Source organism: Hylaeus anthracinus, unplaced genomic scaffold, assembly GCF_026225885.1.
Source record: "Hylaeus anthracinus isolate JK02 unplaced genomic scaffold, UHH_iyHylAnth1.0_haploid 11989, whole genome shotgun sequence".
Taxonomy (NCBI): domain Eukaryota; kingdom Metazoa; phylum Arthropoda; class Insecta; order Hymenoptera; family Colletidae; genus Hylaeus; species Hylaeus anthracinus.
The window spans coordinates 8,264,318-8,292,056 of record NW_026534337.1 but is presented as its reverse complement, the minus strand read 5'-3'; the positions used below and the strand labels follow the sequence as shown (position 1 = coordinate 8,292,056).

Genomic DNA, 27,739 nt, shown 5'->3' with positions numbered 1-27,739 from the left:
GCAGCAATATCGCCCTCTGTCCGACTCGGTAGCGGGTGCTCGACTATTTTTGCCCCGCCAGCGGTGAATCTTGAGCAACGATCGGACGTAATATAACACCGTGTATATCGCGGGACGCGCAGTGATGCGGCGTCACGATTTATCGGACACCGGTGGCAGTGAAGCAACAGCACGCTCCGCCAGACCGCGATAGTAGTATGTCCTCGTTCTACGCTAGACACGGTATAAGAAACTCGTCGGAGTGGTTTCTTCTATTTCTACTCTAACCAGGACTTTTCGTTGAACGATAGATACATCTACTGTGTGCGGTAGTAGTTCGCGAAGCATCGAAGCTTTTGGTACGGGTTAAAAGAATGTTTGTAGTCTTCTCGTCGATGAAGATGATGGTCTAAAAAAACAAAAATCGCGTTAAATATAAACGCAAGGTTGGAGTCTCTGTCTGACGATGTTCCTGAATAATTAACTCCCCGTTCCTTTGATTCACGCTGGCCTATCACTTTCGTTCCAAGTACAAGTTTTATTTAATTTTACTGCAAGACGTACATCGAAGCCATTTAATCTATGTCAGATCTCTTCTCGATTTAATTACGTATGTATGTGGTAATTACGTATTCGTGTGATTATTACTGTAACTAGTAGCGAGGTAAAGACATTCCGCTGAAGGGAATTATAAAGTAATGTTAGCTTCAAACGAAAATTTAACTCAACTTCTCCACTATCTCTCTAACAAAGGAAAAATTTAATCAAGTCTTGGCCTTCTTTATACCCGCGATCATTAGGAACCCAGGCACAAAGCCCAAAGCCTTTGCTATTCGTTATTTTCCCCTGTAGAACCAGCCCTTCTTGCACCTACCAACAGCGGGTATACATTCTCTACAATAGAGGATTCTTTAAAATAGCATCCATGACAATATGGACAGGAATTTACGTTAGCCCCGTACCTGGAGGATCTAAAATACAATTTTCGATTGTCCCGCAACGTTGGTCTGTTCGTGTGCCCCTGCGAGGCCCGTTTATGGCTTTTCTCATCGCAAAAATACGGATGTTCACTGACTTTCTTTCGTTTCTCTTGTCTGCCGTAGGTGGTACTACAACAGGAACCAGAGGGAGGAGCCGATCGAGGATTCGTCGGGGCATTACCTGGTGCGAGACGGTTCGTTGATCGTGCAAGGCGTCCAGGAGAACGACGCCGGCTCGTACATGTGCACCACCAGCAATTCCGAGGGCAGCGAATCCATGGAAGTGAGGCTAACGGTATCTGCGCCATTGAGCGTGCACGTTCAGCCCTCGATTCAGACCGTCGATCTTGGAAAAGCCGCTCACTTGGTAATTGACGATTCTTACGGTTGCTCGCGATCGTGGCCTAGCTTTTTCAACGGCAATCGATCCTGCGTTCAGTTCACTTTTGACGTTATCGATTGATCGTTACCGCGACACTACGATGCGTAGTCGATGGCACGGATGGGTGAAATTTTAATGGAATAAAGGACGATTGCCAAATTGAACGGTGAAATTTTTATTTGTTCGTAGTGGAATACTGAATAATCCTAACTTTTTTTTTATTTACTTTACTTAAGGTCACATCAACTACGAGGTTATTGGTGACCCCGTCAATGATAACAGTTTAATTATAATTTTTTTAAGATTTGAGAAATTTGAGAAAATCGTTTTTGTTATTAATAATTGTCTGCATACTATTCGAAAGTTTAAATTCTACTCGCTCATATTCCCTGGCATTCTTCAATTAAATGTTTTACTGTTTTTCGCCACGATAGTTGCATAATGGTGGCTGTGATTTAGTTATTTTGTATCATCGAGTCAGATATGTGTGTCAATTCTCAGTCTTAATAGTGTTACTCGCAGTCTTTTATTTGTTAGGGTCTAACTATTATTTCTAGTTACAGAATTTTAGTCGAAATTTTTATTTTTGTTAGAATATTACCTAGTCGGTGGTCAATTGCGTACTGTATGCGATTTGCTATGTAAATATGTCCATAGGCCTTCGTGGACGCTGGTAAACACAGTACTGGACAATTGTACCTAGAGAAACGGGTTTGAACAGAATATTCCCGGCACCGAAATTTTCGTTTAATTCCTTGGATCTGTACTTTCAATTAACGAATTGTAGCACGTGTCAATATAAATACGAGGTATTGCAATCCTCGTGCTTGATATCTATCGAAAAAGGATTTTATTCGAGATACTAACTTACATCTTCGCAGCATCAAAGGTAGATTTAACCACCAAAGCAACAGTAATTTTCTCAACCCTCCCCCAATATTCAAAATTCCTCCCGGTGGGTCTTACACCTCACGTTGAGAGGCACTGACGAGAATCTTCGACAGGCGAGTCGAGTTAAGGGAAAAGCCTCGGCTGAAACGTCTAAATCTGAACTTCCCACGATGAAAATCTATCCTCGGTGAATTCTTTGTTCATTTCCGAGCCACTTGGCGCGAGGTGCGCGTTCCCGGGGTAATCCGATTTTTACGAGGAGACGAGAAGGCGGAAAAGCGTTTCGAGGCGTCTGCCACCTTCGCTATCGACGGTAGAACAACCAGGCGCTAGGCTGCGTCGTCCTTGGACCGGCAATCTTGTTTTTGAAGGGGCCGCGGAGGATTTCGAAGGCGCCCCGTACTGTTCGCAAACGGGGAGACGGGGAAAACTTGGCCAGTTCTCATCAGTTCCTTTTCTCTAAACTGCTTTTCAGACGTGCAGCGCGAGTGGATTTCCGCAGGCGGCACTCTACTGGCTGAAGGACGGTCAACCATTGAGAACTGGCGCTCGCATAAGGGCGGTTACCAGGGAGCGTATTTCCGTGATGTCGGTTGCACGTGAGGATCGCGGCATGTACCAGTGCTTTGTGAGGAACGAGTATGAAATGGCTCAAGGAATTGCGGAATTGCGGCTGGGCGGTGAGTCTTTGTTTGCTTACCGTTTACGTCCATGTGTGTGCCGCTGCTGTGAGAGAGACGGACGGGAGGGTGGGGTGGGGGAATGAAATGTGGAAAAATGGATCCATCGATGGAATACCATTTTCTTTCTTAACCGCTGCGAAACGATCTAGTCCAACGTTTAATTCAGGATCCTCGGTGCGTGACAATCTTTTTTTACTTGGTTAGTTTAGTGCTTTTGTATTATTTGTTGAATACTTGGCTAAATAAAACACGCAGGTTTTAAGTCTTTTACTGAGGTGATATATTTAAGAAACGAAAACCGAAATTTAGATACGTGCGAGGAATGCGGTCTATTCGAGTCTACGATTCTATGGCTCCTGTTTCCCTGCAGTTCCTCTGTGTGGGAATTCCCTGACATTCGTCCTCTGCGCGACGACAATTCTGCCGAACTCAGCTGTTTCGGTCATTAATGATCGGAAGGTCTCGAACCAGAGAAAATGAAACTTCCAAATTAAAATTATTGATAATCAATTTTAGTATTTATCGAGATTAGTGATTCTAATCTGAGAGCTGGATATTGAATTATTCGTCGCGTGGAAATAAAGGGGAAATGTAGAATAAAGTTTTTCAAATCGAGGCATTATAAGAGTAGATCTTGAATATTCAGTAGAATTGAGTACCATGGCTACGAACGTGTCCGATCATAACTCGATCTCTCTACTTGTCGATCAACTCGAAGTGTCCAAAGTCTTCGTTAATGTTCGAAATACTATGATTTCAACCTTAACGTCGTTCCAGGCATTCAGATGACATGAAAATTTATACCCCACTCCTTGAAAAATCATCGCCAACTAAATAACTCTCATTTCAGTTCCTTGGTCGCAGTCGACCCAGCGCGCGAGACTTAGCACACTCCATGCACACGTTTCACGAACTCTCATAGAATCCATATTTGATAAACCGCGACCAGAAAACAGCCACGGCTTCAATTTGAATATCATTCCAGCTACTCAGTTTTCTAGGTTCCATCGTACGCGAAAATTTGCAGGATTTCCTCGAAAAATCGCCGCGAAGCGAGCGACTCCTCAATTGCAAGCTGACCCAGTCTGCGCTCGTGGGAGTTTCAGGGCACTCCATCGCTGTCTAATGACATCACGGGTCTCAGCCACAGGTTTCAATTACGTCTAGCCGGTTTTCTCCGTCGAGCCTCGCTCGTTAAATTCTCGCGACGAATTTGTCCCCTCGCCCCGATCGGATTTGATCAGCGACGGGAAAAGGAATCGGAAAATCCGCGAGGCACGAGAGTAACGCCCTCGTTTCCTCTCACGCCCTTTCCATTTTCTCCTGGTACGGTCTCTTCCCGTCGTTCGCTCGACTCTCGAGGCTCCTTGGCCGATGATGGAAACGCGGTCGCCGCGCTGTTTGGAAGACATACTCGTCGACGGGAGGATGAAAGGGAGGAACGGGGCTTGTTTGTCGAGCGAATGGTTCCACGGTGATAGGTTGCCGGTGGTTAATGCAGTGGAACTCTTCCCCATACGATCCATTCCCGGTTTGCGTGCCACTCCATCGTAACGCGTTTTCCATCACCGGGGCCGCGCGGTTCTCCTCTGGGGGAAAGTATGTGCCGTTTTCGTGCGAAAATGGCCGCGTCGGTTTTCCCGAACGTGCCATCGCCGAGCCAGGATCGCTGTTTGCTGCCCGTTAATCGCCACCGCTTCGCTCCGCCAATGCTTTTAATTAGGGTGTCCCAGAGCGCCATCCCCTCTTTCATCGTGAACTTTTCACCGGCGATTTTTAGACCCTTCACGAGGGTAGTTTTAGCTGGGGGAGCGATTTTTTCGCGATTGGATGATTTCACGTTGAGAGATCGCGGTGTAATTTGATTCTATCTTTAGAGAGGAGGATTTGACAGTCTTGAAATAAACGGTAGTTATTACTGGCACTCATCTTCAGACCATATACAGTCAGTCCCATAAGTATTCGTACCTTCTATGCTTATTGAAGAAGTTTGTCTAAATTAAATAATGGATGTCATGTTTCCAGATGAATTTTTCATTATAAATATATACGTGTGTTAACGTTTATTCATGTATATATTTGTAATGAAACATTGATTTGGAAACATCGAACCTATCATTGAATTTAGACAAATTTAGACAATAGGTACGAATACTTTGGGACCGACTGTAGATATGACAATCCGATTTGAATTTAGATTTGGATTGCCCCCGTTTATTGCACATTTGAATATGATAATTTGTTCTCGAATAAACATTGATTAAGCATTCCACATTTTCGTTTCCTTCGCCCTTCTCCAGATTAAATATATCGATGGCATTTTATTGTAAATATTTAATCTGATACTCTGTATCTTAATTCCAATGTACATTCGAAGACCACAGACGGAACCATGAAAAATCTTCATACGTATTTGTGTAGCCAATGAATATAAAGTGACCCCGGAGGTCTTCCATTGTGTGTACTTTCAATATAAAACACCTGGCGCATGCCAGCAAGAACGCATTCGGGCCAAAGTTAACCGTTTCGAGCACTTGCTATAAAGATAAGCAGCTGCGCATGGCTAAGGTACAAGAATGGCCATAACTTTGGAACAAGGTCAGATAGGGCACACGATTATAGGAACTTTTTTCATTGGTTTTCCGTCCCCGATCCGCTACCGTAGTTGCTTCACATGCATTACAATTATACCAAGGATTTTATGCATTTGTGGCGTATGCTAATATGGAAAACGCATTGAAAACGTATGTGAAATCTACTTCATGGATCCATGGAATGACATCGATATTTCAGTTTGCATAAATGCACAGTAACTCTACGTGTTTAGCATTTGTTTTTCAGATATTACAAATGCTTACGAAATCTTTGAATAAATGATAAATATTCTTCAGCCACTGAGCTGGACCTGGAAGTGTCCGCAAGTGCAAGTGTTTCTGGTCCTTGATGGAACATACCTCCGATTTAATCCGAAAATTGATTAATCGTGGCCAAAATCGATCTAAAAGTATTAGTCGATAATATCCGATATTCTCTTTCATACCTTCAGTAAATTTTTTCGAGTTCCCTCACTTGTTTGCCAGGATAAAACTGTCTACGATGCAATTAAAGTCAGAAACATCCAAGTACATAAATAGCGAAGTCTGCACGAAACGTTTGCAACTCCAGCAAACCGTTTCTCTTCATCCCTCAAACACTTGGCTGGGCAGTAATCCGTCATTTCCATGTATAACCGTAAAAATTCGTCAAGTGAACGTTCCACCCTTTTATTTGTCGGTTTTTTCCTGTTCCACTTTCGCGAATGCTTCGTATCTGTTGCCAGTTTCGCGTCATATTTCGGCCCGGTAACCGGCTCCGATGCTTTTTCCATTAACCGGACATCACGGTACGCCGGTCGATGGTTTCGAGTTATGATCCCGAAGGTTTCAATTAAAACACTTTTATCAGCCTCCCCCCCCAGATTGCCGTGCGATCGCTGTCGCAGTATTCCAAGCTCCGTTACGGGGCGTACAGTGTTCCTACACGATTTTGCGCGCGGGAAACTCCCTCGACGAGGTCTCGTTTCAGCGTGCACGGAAAAGTATCGGTGGACGGTACCGAAACATGCACGATCCCAGTTCGCGGGGGCGCGCTCTCTGCTTCCTCGTAACGTATTTTCCATCACGAAGTCGTTTCGCCTCGGGCCAGGCGAGCTATTTTTGCACGAAAATGGCCTCGTTTGCTCTCCGTCCCGTACGCCCGTGCACGGGACCGCCGTTGCGAGCTAACGTCCCATCGAAAACCACGCGATGCGCGAATTTCCCGGGGAATATAATAAACTCGACTCGCGTGCCACGCATTTCCACGAATCGCGCGATGGACGGAGCCACGAACGCCATGGAGAGGACCACCGACCGTTCCGAACAGACGAGATCGCGCGGGGGCGAAAATGTTGCAATGTAAAGAATGGATATTAGCGCGGATGTGCGGCTTTATTTTTGTGGAGCAAGCAGACATTGGGAAATTTTATTTCGAGAGCCGCGATTGGGATAGGAATCGTGGGTAAGCCGAAGGGATCGTAGGGGTGAAAATGAGATAACGTGTAGAATTGAATGCTAATAGTGGAACTGAATTTTATTTTTGTAAAATGAGCGAATGTATCGTGTTACAAACACGACTGTGCGTGGTAGAAAAGATGGCACAATGGAAAAGATTGTGATACGGAAGGGTGAATACTTATGTAAAAATGATTTTGTTGCTTTTGTAACGGAAGCAGATGTACCGAATGTTATTTCACTACCTGGACTGCCATAGAGACGAGTCGGAAGAGTCGAGAGTGCTACACGGTCGGAAACATTGCAATGCAGAGAGTGGGGACTAACATAGAAATGAATTTCCTATTTTGGTAACAGAGGTACATGTACCAAAATTTGTTTAAATTCTTTAGATGCAAGAAAGGATGCACCACAAATTAAAAGGTAGTTAATTATTCTCTCTTTCCTGAGGGGCGCGTGGAAGGGATAGTAGTAATGCTCTCTCAAGCGAATTTGTACGTTTCCGAAAGTTCCTGCGCACTTTCCCGACCATTACCCTTGCCGACGGCTTGCCAACTTCGATAGTCGTTGAAAGTTGAAATTTTCTTTTGGAATCGTTTTGTGATGGCCTCGATTAGAGCGGTCGTAGCTAATGGTGGGGCTAATACCGTATCGATGCCATCCATTCCAGGCGGTAAAGCATCATTCTCTATCAAACTCTTCTTCCACTCTTAAATCCTTAATACGCAGAATTCCTTGTAGAAGAGACAACCCCTTGGTGTCCTCGCATATAGACGTGCGGAACGTTGTTTATTATTTTTAATACAGGTTAGAGATTGCAGACAAAAATGAAAAGAAAAATTGTACAAAAATTGTATTCAACATGATCGCAAGTAACCTTATCAAATAATCCATTTAAGAAAACCATATAGATGTCATTTCACATAGAAGTTTAAATCCATACATAAATTTCTTTTTAAATTAAATTCTGAATTAAAATTCCAAACCATTTTCTCCCTCTACCTAAGAAACTTCCCTTAGTGCATCAATCCCCTCAAAGAAGTAATTCAAAAGATATCAGCCGGTTGGAACGTCCATAAAAATTGAACGAAGGGCCACGAAGGGTGAAGTACCTCGGTATCGAATTGCTTAAATATCGCCAGTTTGTATCACGTTAATCCCATCGCAGTGCGGGAAGCAATGTAGCGGTTCTTCGAACTCCTGTGCTTCTTTTTCTCAATCTTCGATCGGAGTTCCGCTGGGGTATCGGGGATGAAAGAATTCCCTCTCTTTCTCGCCGCTCCGTTGCGCCAGGGGTAATTGAAGACCCGAAGGAAAGAAGGTTCTTAGTTGGCGGTGCTGCGATGGAAACAAGAACGGGGGCAAACAACGGTAATGGATTCAACCTTTGAACGCTTCACCCGCAATTGCATCGGGCCGCAATAACTTCCCACGGGCGTGAGGTGGTCGCGGTAAGCGATTTTTCATTAGGTTTAAACGGAACGATGATGGCGCGCTATTTCTTCCAGCTAGGAACTACTGGGAAGCGGGACGACACCGATCTGGCTCGTTTTTCAATTCGACGGAGCGAATGCCTGCCATTTCCTGCGTGTTTTACGCTTCGTTATGGATCAGTCAATTATTTTCCATTTCAGTATCGACGCGATCGTGTATGGCGAGTATGAAATAGTTGGAGTGAATGGGTACCATTGTATCTACATTGTGTTGATGATCCTTCCTCCTTGGTATTATCATTCCTCTTTAAAATGTATGTATTATTCATGACAATTATGTTGGTATCCGTTTTATTTATTTTGATCTATCTAACCTTCTGTTCAGGGGACAGACTTATTAACTCTGATAGTCTTGGTCTAGGTGCTAGATTTAGCTTTCCATTGTAAAAGGAAAAATAACTTGGTATTTAAAATACCAAACTCCGTACAATAAGATTAAGGAAGTTGTTTACCATTCCTCTGAATATTTCCCAGGTTCTGCGGAGCTCGATCAACTCATTTTGACAGTTTGATGTCCCAAAAAGTTTCTCCTCGGGATGAGTATTTCCCATGACGTTATCGCCTTTCCAAAACACCCCACACATGATAACAATATTGTTCCCCGTTTCACTTTCTGTTTTCGTTATTCCCCTTTCGCCTCTATAGCTTGTTATTCTGCTCTGTTGCCCTCTCTCTATCTCTCTCTCTCTCTCTCTCTGTCTCTCCTCCCGTTCCTGTTTTATGAGTTTTCATTTGTTTTGTAATCTTCTACAAACTGTATTCTATTAGCTAACTAGCTATTCCTGGCCGGCCATTCTCTTCGCTCCATCAAATTTCCATGCCGCGTGCAAAATTAACCTCACCTGAAACTTTTAGAAAAAAAGAAGCAAAGATCGCTCATCATCCTTAAACTTTAACCTCGTAACCTGTGGAGTCATCTCGCTCTTTATCTCATTTTGCATCCTCGTCAATCGCGATTCTTGATCTCAGGACTCTTCTCAACTCACGATTTCGAAGCTTTGAATCTTACACCCCAAATTTAGAGACGATTGGGGTCGTTAGTTAGTAAATTCTAACACGATGGGGTGGTTAGTGGTTAGTGGGTAGGTGTGAAATCAATATAGCTTAAAATTCAAAGAATGTAACTCATAGATCCCGAATCCTTTCTTCTAAAAGATTTCTTTTTTATTTCATCGTTCTACGTCATCGTCAATGGCGATTCTCGACGTTAGTGAAATTAACAGTGTAACGCCAGTTGATTTTCGGGGTTGGCGAAAGTTTTGGGTGTGCTATTACACTGTCATTAGGATTCTTCTCGGCTGCATGACTTCTAAGCTGTAAGGCATACACTGTGCATTAGGTGGGTATTGCCCGCAGCACGATGGGATAGTTAGTACCGCCACCCCGGATTTGCATACGCTAACGAGATTCCTGCGGTTTTGCCGACGCTTTGCATGCCGGCCGAGCACGATCTCGTCCCAGTCTGCGGCTCTAGCAACGTCTATTTATTATGCGTCATAGATACGTCAGGGAAGAAAGCACGTCACCCGTGAGAGGGAAGCAGACAGCGAGCAACGGAATTGCAGAGCATCGGTGCACCCTTGCAACTAGTTGCAGTGTAAATTTTCCAGAACCGAACGTTTCCCTCTATGCTCGGTCTAATCCAGTCTTCGAACCCGAAAATTCATCTGCGAGATCATACCACCGGTTGTTTTACCCTAGAAATACGCGAGAGGATGTGCACGACGAGCGCCGCCAGTCGAAGTATCGCGAAAGTAGGCTATCTTCCTCCTGCAACTGCTTCTAAAATATTATTAAATATTTTGTCATCTTCTTGCCAATGGTAACTATTTATTTCTTGTTGATGTTTTCTACTACAAAGGATACTTACTATTTTATTTAGTTAATCACAATCTATCTTCGCAGTTAAAATTATCAATTCCAATTCATCCTATTTTGTACCTGTTTGGGAATTCTTCAGTTACAGGAGCAATAAAACAGAAGAACTTTCTCATTGAGTATGAATGAAATCAATTATAGCTACTACGTGCGAGCGTCTCAGCCTTTCCAGAAAAATATCCTTCGTTCGCTAACGAATCCTGATGGGAGAACTGGAAGTTCAACTTTTTCCCCCTGGATGGCAACTTTATTAACGTCATGCGTATCGGTCGGATACGGACGCGTCACGGTGATGTACCCAGCGTTCTGGCCAATCTGCAAACTCGTTCCGGGCGTGTAACTGGGTCGCAGGTTTATTCGAGCGATGCGCGATTTAACAGAAATGAAATTTTCTTAGCGGCCGACGGGCACGTTTTCTCCTCGCGCCGATTACGCCGGGTCGTTGTACAGAGTGTTCCACTGGAAATAGGTTAATGTCTTCGCTATTTTTAAGTGGCACGTAGAAGATTCTATTCATGTATTCTGAAGAGGTGGGGACTAGGAAGCACTATGCTCGTATAAAATTTGATGGTTAAAATTGATACACACGAAATGCTAGGTAATGGGTCGAGATATCTTCATCAGTATCGATAACTCCTTTCAACTTGGAACCTCTTTCGCATTAACCCGAGTAAGTAGTACTCAGGCGAAACTACAGTTGGTGAGTGTTAGACGAGTTTCGTCACTTTTTCCAGAGTGATTTTAGAAGCAGTTGCAAAAATATATAAAATTCCATTTTATATTTTATGTTCCATCGTTTATTTTTACAACTTTCAGTTTAGTCGCCCAGTATGGCTGTAGTTGTTAATATTAAAACAGTTCTTCCTCTGTAATTCCATGCTTCATGTTTCAAAATGCAAACACAAATTATTATCGAAGACGATCCAACTTCAGAGTACACTTATCAGAGTATCGTTTAACATGTTCATCTCACTATGTCAGACATAACGAAATGAAATAAACCAGTGCAAAATAAAATGAGCAGAAGTAAAATCCAAGAACATCGTTAGGGGCAGGGACCCTAAAAATTTGTTTCCCTCTAATACAAGAAATTAAGTTTCTCGACGAGACGCCCTCGGGCAGTTTACGTTTCCGCGGATTTTTAATTTAAATTGCAACGAGTTCAGAGAGAGAAAGAGAGAGAAAGAGGGAGGGAGAGAGAGAGAGAGAGAGGGAGAGAGAGAGGAAAATGCTCGCAAGTACTAAATATATATTTGACGACAGACGTGACCATTATTTACACGGCGAGTCTCGTTTCCTTTCGCGGTAATGATAAACAACCGACTCTCGGCTCTATCAGGGTTTCGTTAACATCCCTCCCGTTCGTAAAGGCGACCCATTCTCCGTGCAAATGATCGGATACATTTGACTTGGCGGCTGGGGCTCGATTGAATTCCTACACTTGGATGGAATTCTTGGGATTCCATCGCTTTTATCGCTCACGGGGGAGCAACTGGGAAAAGAGATCGTTCGCAATGTTTCATCCCTGTGTGGGGGAGACGAAGGAAGCGAACGAAACTTACACGGTTACTATCTTTTTAATCTGCATAATTTTACGATAAATACCGTGGCATGGACGAAGGAACCAGGTGCGAGCCGTGACGCGGGTGCTAAGGGTGGACGGAAGTCTTTCAGGGGTGGTGGAAAGAGGAAGCATTCAAAATGAAAGAAATAATTTGAAATCTTTGGAAAAAAAAACAGTGTTACTTTAAATTTGATACTATTGACATCGATTGGCAAAGTACAGCAAGGTAAGATAGGTAGATAGAAAGACAGGGTTAGGTCTGCAAAGGGTGCAGAACATTCTAATTATGCATTAAACTCGGAAAAGGTTCGTGTCATACAAACTACTCGGTTTGGAAGATCAGCTTGAAGATACAGAATTCTATATTATTTAAATTCAGAAGATGAATAGTCAAGTCTCACTCAGAAAGAAATTTATAAATAGAAGTATATAAAATTTAAATATTTCCAAATCCTAAGCATAATTGACGATATCATGAGGCTAAATAACCTTCACCCTACCTATTCTATCATTTTGTATATTCTTCAGATGGATCGAAAACTGAGAATAATTGTGGGAAGTACTTTTTTGGGAAAGAGATAGGACTCGTTCGTAACGGGAAATACACTGGTATCGTCCCTTGAAGGAACGCCAAAGAGATACCAGGGCGGATAGGGATGGGAGACCTCGTAATAATATGCTTTCTTTTTCTCCGCCGTCTGTTTTAGACCCGTTTCGGTAAATAGGCGCCTGCTTTTAAAGATTACTCCACGCGCTCAAGGGATCTCCGGAACGCAAAGTTCCTCTCGCGGCCGGCTGCGAAATAACGAGGCGAGCTAATTGGACGGACGTAATTGTTAATTTACTAATAGCCTCGTTGGCTCCTGACGTCTTTTAATTATACGCACGCGAAAGTGTCCCGCTGCTAGACGAGATTTAAGATTTTCATCGCGAGCCTGACCCCAGCTGTGATCAAACGTGGTTGTTACGGTCGCGAGCTTGATACCTTTGCCGTAAATCGTTTCCCCCTGGTGAAATTACAGCTGGGATTACAGGTAGACGATAAATTCACGTAGAAGAAGATCTTAAATAATTATCCGTGTAGCAGGAATATTTTGCGCGTAGCTATATCTTCAAACCAAAACCATTTGTTCACTAATTAACATAAATAAAATGCAAATTTACTTTATCAATGGTATGAAAAATCGATTAACCTGCAAATAATAAATCGTGGACTGAAATTCATTAATTACTTTATTGCTTTCTTGCTTCGAACAAAATTTGGTTTCCTTACTCGGTTTACTATTTTTCAGCATCTATTAACATCATATTAGACTCCTTACTAGCTTCCTACCTTTTTCATTTTCATTCCTCTACATTGTTTCACCAAACATCGACCAAGGGTTCGAATCAAATATATCATAAAACTGTTTAACTTCTATCCTATTGGAACGAGCGCTGTCAACGAAATTGGTCGATTCCGAGTTTCCGATTTCGCGGTTTCGTTTCCTCTGGGGCGTCACCCGATCGAACGTCATCAATTTCCTTCCAAGGGGGCCACGCGGGCGTCGCGAGAATCACAGTATGCATACGGAAACTTTTAGAATGTTGTTTCGTAGTCGACGTGCTCGCGCTTATGAAGTTCATGAATTCATTACCGGCGGGGCTCGTTACGTGAAGCGGCGCGTTCATTTAGAGCCCTCCTGGAACTGGAACGCATGCCTGCGAGCCCGTCGCGGTTATTTTCAATGTTTCTTCGTTAGGTCGCGGCGCTCTTAATCCCTGGCATCCATTAATCTTCGGACCAATTATTTAGCACAAAGTCCTCTTGGTTATTGCAGCCCACTTAATGAGAAAGGATATCGCCGTATAATTCGGCTATGGTCGCGACGGAATATTTAAAACCAACCGCATGAAACTTATGACGTGCAATTCTTACGGCTGAAATGTTATTTTCATCGTTGGCAGCTTTATCGGGTTTAATAGAAACGGCTTAAGGGAAAACATAAACTTTGAGTCCCTAAAAGTATTATATTTAAGAATTTTTTTTATAATATTAAATGTCTGATATATCTCAGAAGTATATGCTTCAAAGAATATTTTTGTCAATTTTTACGGTAATAATTCCACGATGATACAGTTATAGAGCAATAGAGAACATGAGTAGAAACTATTTAGAAACGTAGCAGTAGTCATGAGTCGACTTAAGGGGAATGAATCCGTGCTTGGTCAGACAGAGTCCATATAAGAGAGTCGAGGTGGTCGTCCTACTTTGCGGGCTTTAAAAAATCGACTTGTTTTTACACTTTATGGAAGTACGAAGCATCCAGTAAATCCATATGTCCGTAAAATTACGTTAAAAAATTTGTTAACTTGACAAAATTGTAATTCTCTGACCAAGGTGGAGAACGGGTGAAAAGTTGGATAATCCGGTTTAACTTTAAATGCGTTTTTCTCGGTACCGTGTTTTCAAACTTGTGTGTGCGATATCCTGAAGGACGGTTCCAACTCCGAGTTCGGATTTTATTCGGTAATATTTTTCGAAAGGATCCCATTAAAATTCAAGATGAAGATTTTTAGTGTTCAGAAACGTTAAAATTGACCCGCAAAAAAGGGTCTATACTTCTTCTCAAAAAATTCCCAAAGATGACCCCATTTTCCGAAGCACTAAAACGAGAAATTTCCTTAATCTTTATACGACCGTGCAGGGTTCATCACAGGTTCCAGCCTCATTATTTCGTTGATAACTCATTGACTTCGTTATGTTAATATTTTATATTGAAGATAATCCTCTCCTCTAACCTTCCCAGCCTTTGCCGCAGTTGCACGTTACCAAATTATCTTAAATTCCCCGAAATTAAATAATTTAGTTCAAAAGCGAGTAAACAATCTCCTATAGAGTTGTTTAGCACGAGATAAATTATAAATTACAGTTAAACAACATGAATTAACCAAGAACATACAGTCATTCCCATAAGTAATCGTACCTTCTGTTTCTTGAATACATTTGTATAAATTAAACAATAGAATTGACATTCTCAAAGAAATTTTTCATTATAAATATGTACAGTTAAATCATGTATATATTTATAAAAAAACATTTATTTGGAAACATCAAACCTATCATTTAGTCTAGACGAATTTCTTATGATACTGGCTGTATGTTTACCAGTCAAATTTTCCTTTACTCAATTCTCTTGCAGTTATTTCAACTCTAAAGTGCCTATAACACAATCCTGCCAAATCTACCGTATGATCGAACCCTCGTCCAACTAGCAAACTTGTCAAGCTACCGATCCCTCGTCCAACTACTCGGTACATGACCGTCCTCATCAGAGGGCTCATCGTCCCTCGCCCTCCCGCTGAATACTTAACGCGAACTAAAATCACGTGGTCGTCCAAAGATTAAAGGGGCCGGTTCAACTGGGCGAAAAGGGTCGCCGTCGTGTAATTTCGATGCCCCCAGGTGTGCGTAATCCGTTCGTAACGTGTGTTAACAGAGATCGCGCCGCAGCTGGTCTACAGGTTTATCGAGCAGACGATGCAAACCGGCCCGTCGGTTTCCCTGAAATGCAGCGCCGCGGGTAATCCCACGCCGCAAATTTCCTGGCTGCTGGATGGATTTCCGCTTCCGCAAAACGACAGGCTACTGATTGGCCAGTACGTGACTGTGTACGGGGACGTGATATCGCACGTCAACATCTCGTCGGTGAAGTCCGAAGACGGGGGCGAGTACGAGTGCATCGCCAGCAGCCGCGCGGGGGAGGCGAGACACTCGGCGAGGCTCAATATTTACGGTGAGTCCCTGAGAGATGAGAGAGAGAAAGGGAGAGGAGGGAAGACTGTTAAGGAGAAGAATCGTCGGCTGGTGTCGATTGAAATTGACTGGAAACCCGGAGGGAATATTACGTTTCTCCTGGAATCGATCGTTGGGAATATCGGCTTGATGGGATCCCTTTGTCATTAGCGTGGCTCGTTTCTGTGGCCCATCCCAGGGGTGGGGGCGGTTTCTGTTAATTAAAAACCACCCCTCCTGTTTTATCGACGATTATACCGGTCGCGATTGGATCGCGATGCGGAAAGTGTAATGGAGTTACGTTGGACCTTTGGGGATGCATTTGGGACTTAAAGGGATTCTATCAATCCTTGTGTAAAAAGTATCGAGTTTTGTTTGTATTGAGTTTCTTTTTAGGACTTGGAGAGTTTTCGATATTGGCGCTCTTAAGTTAATTATTTTTCTTCTTGGCGAGAAACAGTGATTTTATCTTTGTTTCATGCAGACGTACAGTTAACCAGGGCGCGAACAAACAGACAAACGCGTTAGTCAAGTTACAGAATAAGAAAGAACATAAGTAGAGATAGTTTAGAGTCCACCGAAGGGGAATGAGCCCGTATCTAGTCAGACAGCCCTCACGCAAGGAAAAAAAAATTAAGGGGAGTCTTTCTACCTTAGATATTCCAAACAATTATTAATTTTGTGCAATTACAAAGTGCCTAGAATCGCCTCTAAAATTACATTAAATGATTTGTCAACTTAACAAAGCTACAAAAATAATACATTTCCTATTAACTTTATTGAAGTTTCCATGATTGAATCGATGCAGTTTCCTTACGCACCCAAATAGTCTATCCGCAATAAACCACATTTCAAATCATAATTTTCATTCTATATCACTTTAACCCGCATTTGAAGCATCCAACTCGTGGCACAATTAGACCAGTCCACCGCAACGTTGCAACGGAGCCCCCAGACAAAGTGCGAGTTTCTAACAACGACGTTCAAGTTCAAGGAAGCCCCGTTCCGCCGCAAACGAGAATTCGTACGAAATTAGAGTCGCTTTCATCCGTTGCGTCCCAGCAGTTGCCGAGTTTGGACAAAAGCGAACTCCCGAAGCATCGACGATGTTTGCTCTGGTTTTCTTGAAAAAAACTGGGACAATGAGGGGATGAAAGCGACGGGCGGATTGGCTCGACCCTTTGTCCACTAATTTGATTCCTGGCTGAAAGGGCGAATTACTTTCCGAATACACGTTTTATTGCTTGTCAATCGCAGGTTTGCCGTACGTCAGAGCCATGTCCACGATTTCGGCGGTCGCTGGGAAACGGTTCCACATCAAATGCCCGGTAGCTGGCTATCCCATTGACTCGATAATTTGGGAGAAAGGTGAGTAAACACGTTTTATTTTCGTTAAACGCCTGGGCCCATTTACATGGTGTAATTAAAGTCAGCAACGCGCCCGACCGTGCGGTTTCAAGTTTCAATTAGCGGCAGCGCGCGTGCCAGTTTTCATCGCTGCGAAATTCGAACCCATCGAGGTGGAACACATGTCGTCTTCGTAATTTCCACGAGTTTTCAGAGATGGGAGCGAAAGTCTTGCCTGGGTGAAAATTTCGAATAACGAAAAAAACTCGAGGCACTTTCATGTAAGACTGCCTGTGTTTTTCAATTTTTTTTTTTTTTTAATGTACACGAGCAACTGCTGTAATTTTGTAAGGAACACAGGTTTTTATTTATTAAAGAGACTTAAGCTAAAATTCGAAACCTATCCAATTTCGAATAACGATGCTTGAATCGACCATCCGCGTTTTTATTTCGTTTTTACAACTGACGAGGATTTACTGTAGTTTGAAAAGGTGCTCGAATTAATCAAGCTATTCTGTACCAGCTCGTCCATGTTATTGTTCTCAGATGGAGTGAAGCTGCCAACCAACATGAGACAGAGAGTGGTGAATGGAAGTCTGTTTATAGAGACGGTGCAACGAGCCGCCGATCAGGGCACGTACACGTGCACTGCCAGGAACAAGCATAATTTCACCTCGCAACGGACGGTCGAAATACGGGTCCTAGGTGAGTAAGCAGAAAAACAGATATCCTTTCGATACAGGTCTTTTTCAGGCTTTACAGGGCAGGGCGATTGAATTCACCGAGTCGTTCGGACTCTGTTGGTCGAATATCGTTCACCTCGAGAAGTTTACTGTCCTTCGTGCTTGGTAAACTGTGTCTGGAAAGTTTCGAGCACGAACGTAGTAAGAATTATCGTCATCTGAAAACGATTTCGACGCTGTTATATCGATCTACCCTTACTAGTATCTCTCGAGGTCCTTAACATGTTAACTGGCGAGTTGATTCCATGAAACTTCCCTTAGAAACCTGCTCCCAGGTTTTTCCCATAATTTGTACCAGAGGTTATCAATGCTTAACTCGAAGGATACATGCACGATATATTCACTTTCAATATTTTGCACACTTGACTAAAATTCAAACTTTACTAACAATATTAAATTTCGCAATCTCAATAGCTCTCCATATCGTTTAATCAACATCGAAACGAAACGAACAGCTCCGCGACGCGTTGGCAGATCAACCATAATCGCGTTACGATGGGATTAGAATATCTCCTCCACGTTTGCTCCAGAGACTCGCCAGACACAGGTTGCAAGCAAAATTCGAGTCTCCCCGTGAGACGAGAGTAATCGTCTCGAAACAGCGTCGCTTGTGATCGTTCGGAGCATTAAAGAACGATCAACAACGACGCTGACGAGCCTGAAGCTACATTATTCCCACCTGTTCGAATACCGTCCACCCGTTCCCCGTCCGTAATTTTTCGTTCCCCGCCCGTAATTTTTCGTTTCCCTAGCAATCGTGTATTAATTACATTTCGTGTGTGCACAATGTCCCGGGCGTGTTTGACGCGTGCCGCCAAATTCACCTGCACACAAAATGTTTCTATATCAGGTTTACGGAGCGAATTCCGTGTAGTCCATTGTTTATCGCTGGGCGGGATCACCCGACGCGGGGCAGCATTCCTTCGGGTTTCCGGTTCGATGGTTACAGGCCGCGCAAATTTTCGAAACGCGATCCACGAATGTTCATTGAACCCTACCGGTGGGCACAATTATTTTTGACAAGCAGATTTTTATGATTGACATTTGCATCCATTGTAACGTTCAGGAGCAAATTTGTGTAGAAGTAATAACGAATCAGCGGCTGTCCTTTTTTTTATTTAGTATTCGAAATTTATCGGTAGGTAAAGATTCTGCCCACCTCTGGGTCCTCTGATCCTGTGTATTGAGATACACGTGTACACGTACCACTTTTACATGGGAAAATGAATATTGATATTGTATTTAAGGTTGTATGCATATGTTATTTATTCCTAACTGTTACACTCACGTGTGTTGACCATTCAAGAAACTTCAATTGATGTAATAGATCAAATCACACAATATTAATCACTGGAGAAACAAGTTCAAATAAAAAATAGTTCTACTGCATTGAAAGTGTACAGTGAGATGACAGTGCACGGTTAATATGCCCAATCTTAAATGCAAGTCTATCGAAATAAGGAGTACTATGAGTACTCTTCTTCATTTCACGTGTACGCGTGAATTCATGCTCCACGTAAAATAGAGTTTATCCCTCGAAAACGAACCGTAGTCTTCAAGATATCAAGGATACCACGTGTTCGACGTGCCCCTTGTACTCGGTGCATTATTTTTGCTCCTGCACTTTATCCCAAGTATAGTAACGTTTGAAGAAGATAAATCCGCAGAGTGCGGCGTGAAACATATTCGATTCCGAGCAAACATTGGTCGCGCTGTTTAATCGACGCTGCCTCGCGAAGAAACCCCCGGGAGACCCAGGTCTGTGATTCTAAAGCTGGGAAAGTGCGACGGAACTTCTAAAAATTCGAGAACTTGCCGTAAGTTGCCTCAAAGGATCCAGTGCCGGGTGTTCCAGTGGGGTAGGAATATCGTTCGCGCCACTCTAACCGTCCTGGCAAGAATGTCGCGCCCTCTACTTCGCACCCTTCACCACGTTGGCCGCCGGGGATTTTTTCAGGGAAATCCTCTCGCACTGTACTATCATCTTCTACTCCAACCAAATGACTGTCAATGGGGTGTGCGCCTTGGAATTTCATATTTTCTAGAATATTCGCGAAGGGATTGGTAACTAATCTTGTACACAATTACGATACAATTTTAATCAAAGATTTACCTTTGAGGCTTGCCATAGTACTTTCAAAAACGTAAATAAAGTATTCATTCGGGTATTCGTATTATTTGCAATAGAACACAATTGGAGCTTATTAATTTTGTCTGTATTTATGAGAAAAAGTTGTTGTTTTTTCATGTTACATTTGTTTATATTTGAAAGGACCAAGCACCGCAGAAATCCTATTTTATTATTTGGGGAACACCTTTTAAAACGTTCGACAATCGTTGGCAAATGCCATATAAAATCACTACAGTGCTCTGAGTTTATACATAAATAGTAGGAAGTGCCTGTGTCTGTATTTAAACCGATACAAGCAGAGCACTGGATCAACATGAGTATTTTTCATATAACATGTTAACTCATTTCACTCGAATTATCCATTTGAAATATTTTGATTCAAATCCAAACAAGTCGCATCGCACGAACACTATCTCAGCTAGTTACTTCTTACACTCATTTCAAACAAAAATTGCCTCGCTATCAAATGCGATCTAGACGGGTGGCCAACGTGGTAAAGAGTCCTGTGAATGTTCGCAACCGTGGTGTAGGCGATCGCGTTCGTTTTCTCTGTATGCTAGAACGGAACAACGATACGCGAGACAACAAAGGGAATCGAATTCGACAAGACAACGGGCGGCGATCGATGATCGAAAGGAATCGGGGAAACACCGCAAGGCTAATTAATCCACCGGGAGCCAATTACTCCACTCTCGTCGTTTCTATTTACCCGTGCCGCGGCGTGACCGCGTTCTAATGGTAATTAGCCCAAGCGAGCAGGCACCGCCTTATTCCTACGCCACTGGATCCGCTTTGCGTTCCCGGAGCAAAGGAGGAGACAATCAAAGGGACCGGCGCACACTGTTCTGTGCCCTGAAATCCAATCATCCACGCTGGGAGTCCAACGCCAGCTTCTGTAGCTTTGGACACGATCGAAAAAGTTTCTCGCCCGTTCGTGGAAAGAGATTTCTTATCGACTAACGTCGTCGAGCTGCGATTCGATCGCTGCGCAGCGCGTCTGCCACTGGCAGCTGGAGGAACACTTCCGAGGGGGCACGCTCCGTTCGAGTTAGGGGGCTTGAGAATCGTGGCAGTAATTATGCTTCAGAGAGTTCCGTTTTAAAGATTTCTATAAGCTGAAAAAATAATTCTGCGAATCTTCTACGTATTATTTAAAATATCTACGAAGTAACAACCCCTCCTTCCTACATTTCTTAGTCTCACCTCTCTAAACACTGTCAAAAAAAAAGATGTCGTCGTGATGTGAAATCCTATCGTACCTGAATTCTATATTATTTATTACTCGCGCCACGATTCTCTAGGCTTTGAAATATCCTCGAACGAGGGTTTTCGTTATACGAGGGATGGACAGACGAATTCAGAGCGAGCGTGGCTCTCGAAGGCATTCTCCTCAGCTGCCAGTGATACGTACGCGCGCTCTACGGTGTGTACGTGTGCGTGTATGCGCCTATCTGTCTCTACTCTCCTTCGCTCTCTGTCTTCTCTATGTGCGTCACCTGGATATCCGTGCGTTTGACAACACTCGCGAACGTACCCACGCACCAGAGCACAGCACTTCACTGCATCGCTCAAGCATCTGTCCTTGCACGCGCTCTCGCCTAAACTGCTCTGTATATTATATTCCGTGCGTGTACTTTTGTACATAAAAATTCATATCGCGGCGATACTACCGTACTCTGGATAGGTACGGGGACCCGCTGTACGTGTACACGGGATAAATTGCACGGAGCGCAGGAACGAGGGGGGATTTTAATCGCGTCAACCCCGAGGAAACTCGGGGCGAAAGAAGTTTCTTTTCAACGGTGCGATGAGATAGGTATCGGGGGAGCAAGAAGTCAGGCTATCGGTTATTTATTGGATCCTTGAATAAGCTGTGTCGCGTATTGTCCGAACGTGAACACGATTTTAATTCGTTTAGGAGTGCTTGAGAATTCGGTAGGGTATTTAAATAATGAGTTTGGTATTTCTGGGAGTTTATGAATTGAAAACGTCGCTCTCAATCCTTAGTTTAAGGATATCGAATAATCCAGATCCGTCGTAAAATTGAAACTAGTATCAATAGAAAATTAGAATGGTTTACACAATTTGAACAGTCGCAATATCGTCAAAATCGAACGAATATGATTAGTCTAAGAATATTGGCTAAAATATTCCTTGAAAAATTGGAAAAAGTAAGTAGAGATCGAAGTTTCGGTAATCTGTAAATTCTGTAACGTTTGAAAGGTCCAACAGATTTCAAATAGAACGATCTACATTTTCAATATTTACCTGTCTGGAATCTAAATGCTCGATCTTTGGAGTCCAAGACGCCTTCGATTGAAAGGCCTGATGCGGTCCCCGAGCTCAGTTCTAATACCCCGTCTGTCCGCGCTTTTGTTCGATACGACAGAGATTGATGGCCATTTAAACATCGCGGCAGTGTCGGAGCTCCCCTTGGCGCACGACACGGATGAAAGTCTTCGATCGCTAGTATTTGGCCAAGAAAAGCTGTTCGCGATATTACCCAGATCGCGATTCGTCACGTTCCAAATTACGCTTCTTCTTGTTATTTTTTATCTTAGATGCACCCTACCAGTCTCAAGCTAAATTTCAATAAAGCATCACGATCCCAATTATAATAGCATTGTACTAAATTCTCGAGTATAATTTTCCAGTATTCATTAGACTACGATAAGCTATTACAACTACATTAGAAGGATCCCTTAAAAAATAAAAAATTGCAACGATAAAGTTCGTTAACAAAAAATTAAGACACACAAGAAAGCAGAATCGTATTATAGTTTTCAAGGAATACCAAACCTTACCGTCTTATGCAATTCGGTGCTCTGTCGATGATGGTTTGAGCGAGATAAAAATATAATGACAAAAGCAATATCGTTTACCAGTACGATCGAAGCGCCCCGTGCATCGAAGAACGTGTACACGCACCTGTACATAAACACGCTGTTGTCGAAGCATCGATATTCTATCGCGTGACTCTGTCGCCGTTTCTTTCGCGCGTTGCGCACTTCACTCGAGACTGCCGTGCACCCTCTCCACGATACTGTTACAACACCGTCCTGTAGGGTGGAATCGCGCAATGTTGTCGGCAATTTTCGTAATTGAAGGGTAAAAAGTGAACGTCGAGTACGCCTGCCGCGACCGAATTATGCCAGCTCGAAAGCAATCAATCCAAGTACTGTCGATTGTTTTCCCTTTCGCGGGAAAACTCACGCGGAAGTTTCGCGTGCTTGTTTATCGACGCCACTACGTGATCATGCCTGAATTCAACAGTTAAAGTATTACAAAACGTGGAATACCAATTGCTCTTTAGCAAGCGACTGGAAAACGAGAGGCTTGTTTACTTCATTTCTCGGTTATCGAGGTGTATTTATTAGTAAGCTCTCCAATCATGATACATTCGTCATTTACTTTATCGAAATGTAAAATGTATTTGTTGCTATTGCGGTATTATATATCTCTGTCAATTCATTCCTCTTTGCATCATAACTGTACTTATCGAAGGGTCCTCCCACGGAATGGTACTTATTATTATGCTCTTTATAATTACGAAATTGCTATGAATTCATATTAAAAACACTTGCTGTTTATCTCCGTCTAATAAATGGAAATTATAGAAGCAAAAGAGCCTTTCAACCGAATCTGTCCTCATTTGCTAAGAGGTAATTACCATTTTTAATTCATTCCCGTTTGATCATTTACGTGCAAAACGATAGAATGAATTGAATTAATTGCGAAAGCTCGTGGGTGGAGATCAACGCGCGGAAATTGGAGTCTTTAGTGAAAAATACGGGACGGTTTCGGCGAACGAATAAATTTGCTAATTAATACGGACCGAGGGGGATAATTTTTGGACATTTTTTTGACGCGCGCGGACGAATCCGGATGAAATTGACGCGAGCCAAATCGCTCGCTGGTCGATGGGAGAAGCCGTTTCGATGAAAAATTTTACATCAACCGCCGACTATAGGGGTTATATATCAATGGCGTTGCTGCTTGTTCGCACAACATCGGTTTTATCGTTGAACGGATCGAGGGGAAGAAGCGCATTACACCAGTTACGATCGTTGCATGCCACGCGCTTTAGCGATATTGAAAGAACGATGGGTGGATGGAAACGCGGAAACGAGTGCAAAGCTTCCAGGAGAGATACAATTATCGACGAAACCTGTTTGAAAATTGTGTAGAAACGGTGTACGTTTGTCGAACTTGGCTCGAGTGCTTCTCGATCAATCGTTTCTCCGATCGAGTGTTTAATCGGATGCAGTAATTTCGCGCTTTTTTCGCGGCAAGGCAGCTGGCGCGGTATAAAATAGGTCGGCAGAGCTCTTTTACCCTTCGATAGAGTGTTTGTGGAATTGTTGTTCGAGGGGTTCTTTGGATTTCAGGACACTGAATGGAGCATGGATGGTGAATTTTGGAGAGTTGTTGTAATTTGCTATCTTCGATCGATCGAGTCATTTGTGGTTACTCGCATAACTGAATTGAGAAACCGTTGGTGGATTTGTAGAGTCACAGTTCATTTAAATTTAAATCGACCCACTTTACTCTATGAATCGAAAATTTAAACTATGAACGAACACACATAAGGAAGAATAACTCATCCTGATATCTCCTCAAATAATCACCTGAGCTCTCAGTGTTCCATTTTGGAATCCAAGGAGCACCGCAAATCCAAATAAATTCTCTAATGGCGTAAACGACGAATCCGACTTCTTCCAGTGGAGAAACAGACACGGTGCACCCAGTGAGGTCCGCAACGAGCGGCTGTGTCTCTGAAGCTGTCCGTTTGTATAGAGAACCGCCAACAAAACGTATCCTTTATGCGTCGCGCATTAGGACACTCCGTACGGCTGGTCAACGTTCCCAAACGATCGCTGTCGTCTCGCGAGAAAATTTTCTTCCGACCATTTTCCCCTCCACTTCCCGTTTTCCAGCAGAAAATCCTTCGAGGCCCTTTCAAGACTTTAATGTAGTCGCGTGCGACCGTGGAAATTTAATTAACGCGGCTGTGATTACAAGCAGCACAATATGAACGACCTTTGACCCGGCGCGCGCTTTCATTAACCAAGAGGGCCGACCCTCGTTCGACGTATCGGGACCCAACGGAAATTTTCACGTGCTTCCAAGCTGCTTTTTCGGCCGCGCGGAGTGTCCTACGAACTCGCTTTCTCTATCGACCGGTGCTGCCTGGATTCTTACGTTTTCGAACAAGGGATTCGTGACGGTGAACAACGTCGACGAGTTTCCTTCTGGGATATTCGATCGGCGATTAAAGATGGGGACTGGTACAATCGACAACGATGATAATCGAGCATTTGATACCGGAGCGCTTGGTGCGAAGCATCGATATCTCAGGTGCTTGGTGTCGGGTTATGATGTTCGATGATTTTGGGATTAATATTGATCGATACTGAGCAATACCGAGTTTCGATGTAGTTTAAATTTAACGACACTAATGAGGGGAGGAAGAAACTTGTCTACTTCTGATTTCAACCCTGTGTTGGATGAACTTTAGTTTGTCTATCGGAAAACAGACTATTTCTTGATTTAACTGCAGTCGAATAACTTTTTTCTATTGTTTCTTTTTTCATTGGAAGATTATCAGACGTCTGTTTAGAGTTAATTTTGATGTTTGAAATATATTCATATTTCATATCTATGGGTAATTTATAAGATTAATCGGAACTGTTTTAGATTGCCTTGTTGTTGTTGCACGGTAGTTTATTGATTCACGTGTTTACAAGTATCGAGTTTAGTATCGTATTCAGTGGAATTTATTGTACATATTGTCCTTTCATTTGTGCAGTAAGATAATGTTTCGGTAGTATTCCGAAAATGGCTTCGAACATGAAATTGAATATTCGCAATAGCATCGACTGCGACTCGGTTTACATACTGCTATCGGCGTGTGTACCTTGGGCAAATTGCGTTTAGTCCAAATGATGGAGTTCAATACACCAAGTAACAATGAAGATTATTATTCCAGTTTAATGGTTTGAAATAGCTTGAATCAAAAAATAAATTTGGATCTAACACAGTGTAGCTCCGAGGTAGACTTATCTATTCACGATGAATATATATCCTATAATTAATAAGTTGTTCAATAAGTTTTGTCGCTCGATAAGAGATAAGGTTTAGGTTCGTCATTTTATTTTTTTAAAAATAGCGTTACTGTTTGACGAACACGTGTGAAGATCCATGTAGATCTGTCAACTCATTCGTATACTTACAGCTGTTCAAAGTTGACATGGCATAGTATTTTTTTTACAATGGAAAGAATATCGTGCACTGATAACATTTTTGGTAAATCCTCTAGGTATACTTTCATAAAGGTATCAAAGCAATTGAATACAAAACTTCTGATATATCAATATACCAGTCCCCAAATGGTTCCACAAAATACCAATCGAGGTAGCGTCCGACAGCACCGGTGGACGATTACGACCGTCCGTTCGAAGTGCGTGCTCCGATCTTCACGATCCCCCCAACCCTTCTCTCGATTTACCTCTTTTACACCTGAACACATCCGCCCTCCAAACCCCCAGACCCCCTGTATGCCCTACTAAACCGCGATTCTCTTTAGCGATTCTGAACCGCTTTGACTGGGAATGCCACCTTTTGTCTTTGTATTGTTCTTTCAGTGCCACCTAAAATCACGCCTTTCAGTTTTGCTCGCGATTTAAACGTAGGGGACCGTACTAGCATACAGTGCGTGGTCGTGACTGGCGATCTGCCACTGACGTTCACGTGGCTCAAAGATAACGTCCCGATAGAGACGATCAGGACGCCGCAGGATGCTCCGTCGTCCAGCCATAGCCGCGTTCAGGACCCGGCGGGTCCTCGAGACGCGATTAAGGGGCCCAAGCGGGGCCCCAAGGCCGACGGCCAGGCCGAACAGTCCCCGAGAAAGGCCATTACCGTCCGACAATATGACGCTTTTACCAGCGCCCTGAGCATTAGCACGATCGCACCCGCGCACAATGGCACGTACACCTGTCGCGTGGCCAATGGCGCAGACACCGTCGCTCATTCTGCACTCCTTCACGTCAACGGTAAACGCACACCGTTGGTGTACCTTCTTTCGTTTCGCGTTGCGCGTCGACAGAGGTGTCTCGTTGCTCGTCTTCGATCCCCGCCCTCTTGACACGTTCCAACCGCTCGCGACACGGATGGGCGAATTCCCACCTGGACAGACATCTCAGGGAAGATGTCTGTCATAGATTATTCTATATGGATCGGTCATCGAATAATAATTCGAAATATTTTTAATTGCATTGCTCGGGAAGAAGTATCAATTTATTTTGAACGTTCTGAATCTTAGGTTTGAGACGTGTCTGGGATCTGTGAATAGTATAATGATGCAGTTCATTTTTTTGATGTTGACAAAGTTCTCTGGTACTATCCGAAGAAAAAATTTGAATCTCGTTAATCATTTTTGGATTAAGACTATCGTGGTGAAGTTTCCATAGAGTATGGCTCTATCAAATTTACTATTACGATGCAACCGAATACCGTGCTATATTTGCATATGTAATTAATGCGCATTAATCATAGCAGTATTAGGTTACCGTTATTAAAGTGAAGCTATTATACGTGCTGCTATAGCACGATATTTAGATATATCACATTATAAATAAATTATAATCAATCGTTTCAGATTCTCTTCAATATTAATGTCAACAGATACTCAGAATAATTCAAATCTGTGAGTCGAAACGTTTACAATAAATTAATTCTAATCATTGAGCCCTCAAACACAATTTCGCCCCTCGCACTTGCAAGCGGTTGGAAACGGCGCCGTGGGCCGTGATAGATGTCACGTTGCGCATGTAAGAACGTGACCTTAAGCGGGGTTTTAA

At 43.0% G+C, this 27,739-nt stretch overlaps 1 protein-coding gene across 7 annotated transcripts in view; it reads left to right on the top strand.

The window, feature by feature from the left end:
* Positions 1-27,739, top strand: part of LOC128887435 (cell adhesion molecule Dscam2-like) — a 212,464-nt gene that overhangs the window by 123,548 nt on the left and 61,177 nt on the right. For 6 of the 7 annotated variants that reach the window (XM_054143287.1, XM_054143285.1, XM_054143284.1 and 3 more), the window contains exons 6-11: positions 1,083-1,326; positions 2,708-2,912; positions 15,361-15,657; positions 16,914-17,024; positions 17,550-17,708; positions 26,522-26,932. In XM_054143287.1, the coding sequence (XP_053999262.1) occupies positions 1,083-1,326; positions 2,708-2,912; positions 15,361-15,657; positions 16,914-17,024; positions 17,550-17,708; positions 26,522-26,932 (1,427 nt within the window). The remainder of the gene's footprint in view (positions 1-1,082; positions 1,327-2,707; positions 2,913-15,360; positions 15,658-16,913; positions 17,025-17,549; positions 17,709-26,521; positions 26,933-27,739) is intronic. The other variant, XM_054143283.1, reaches the window with a different exon arrangement.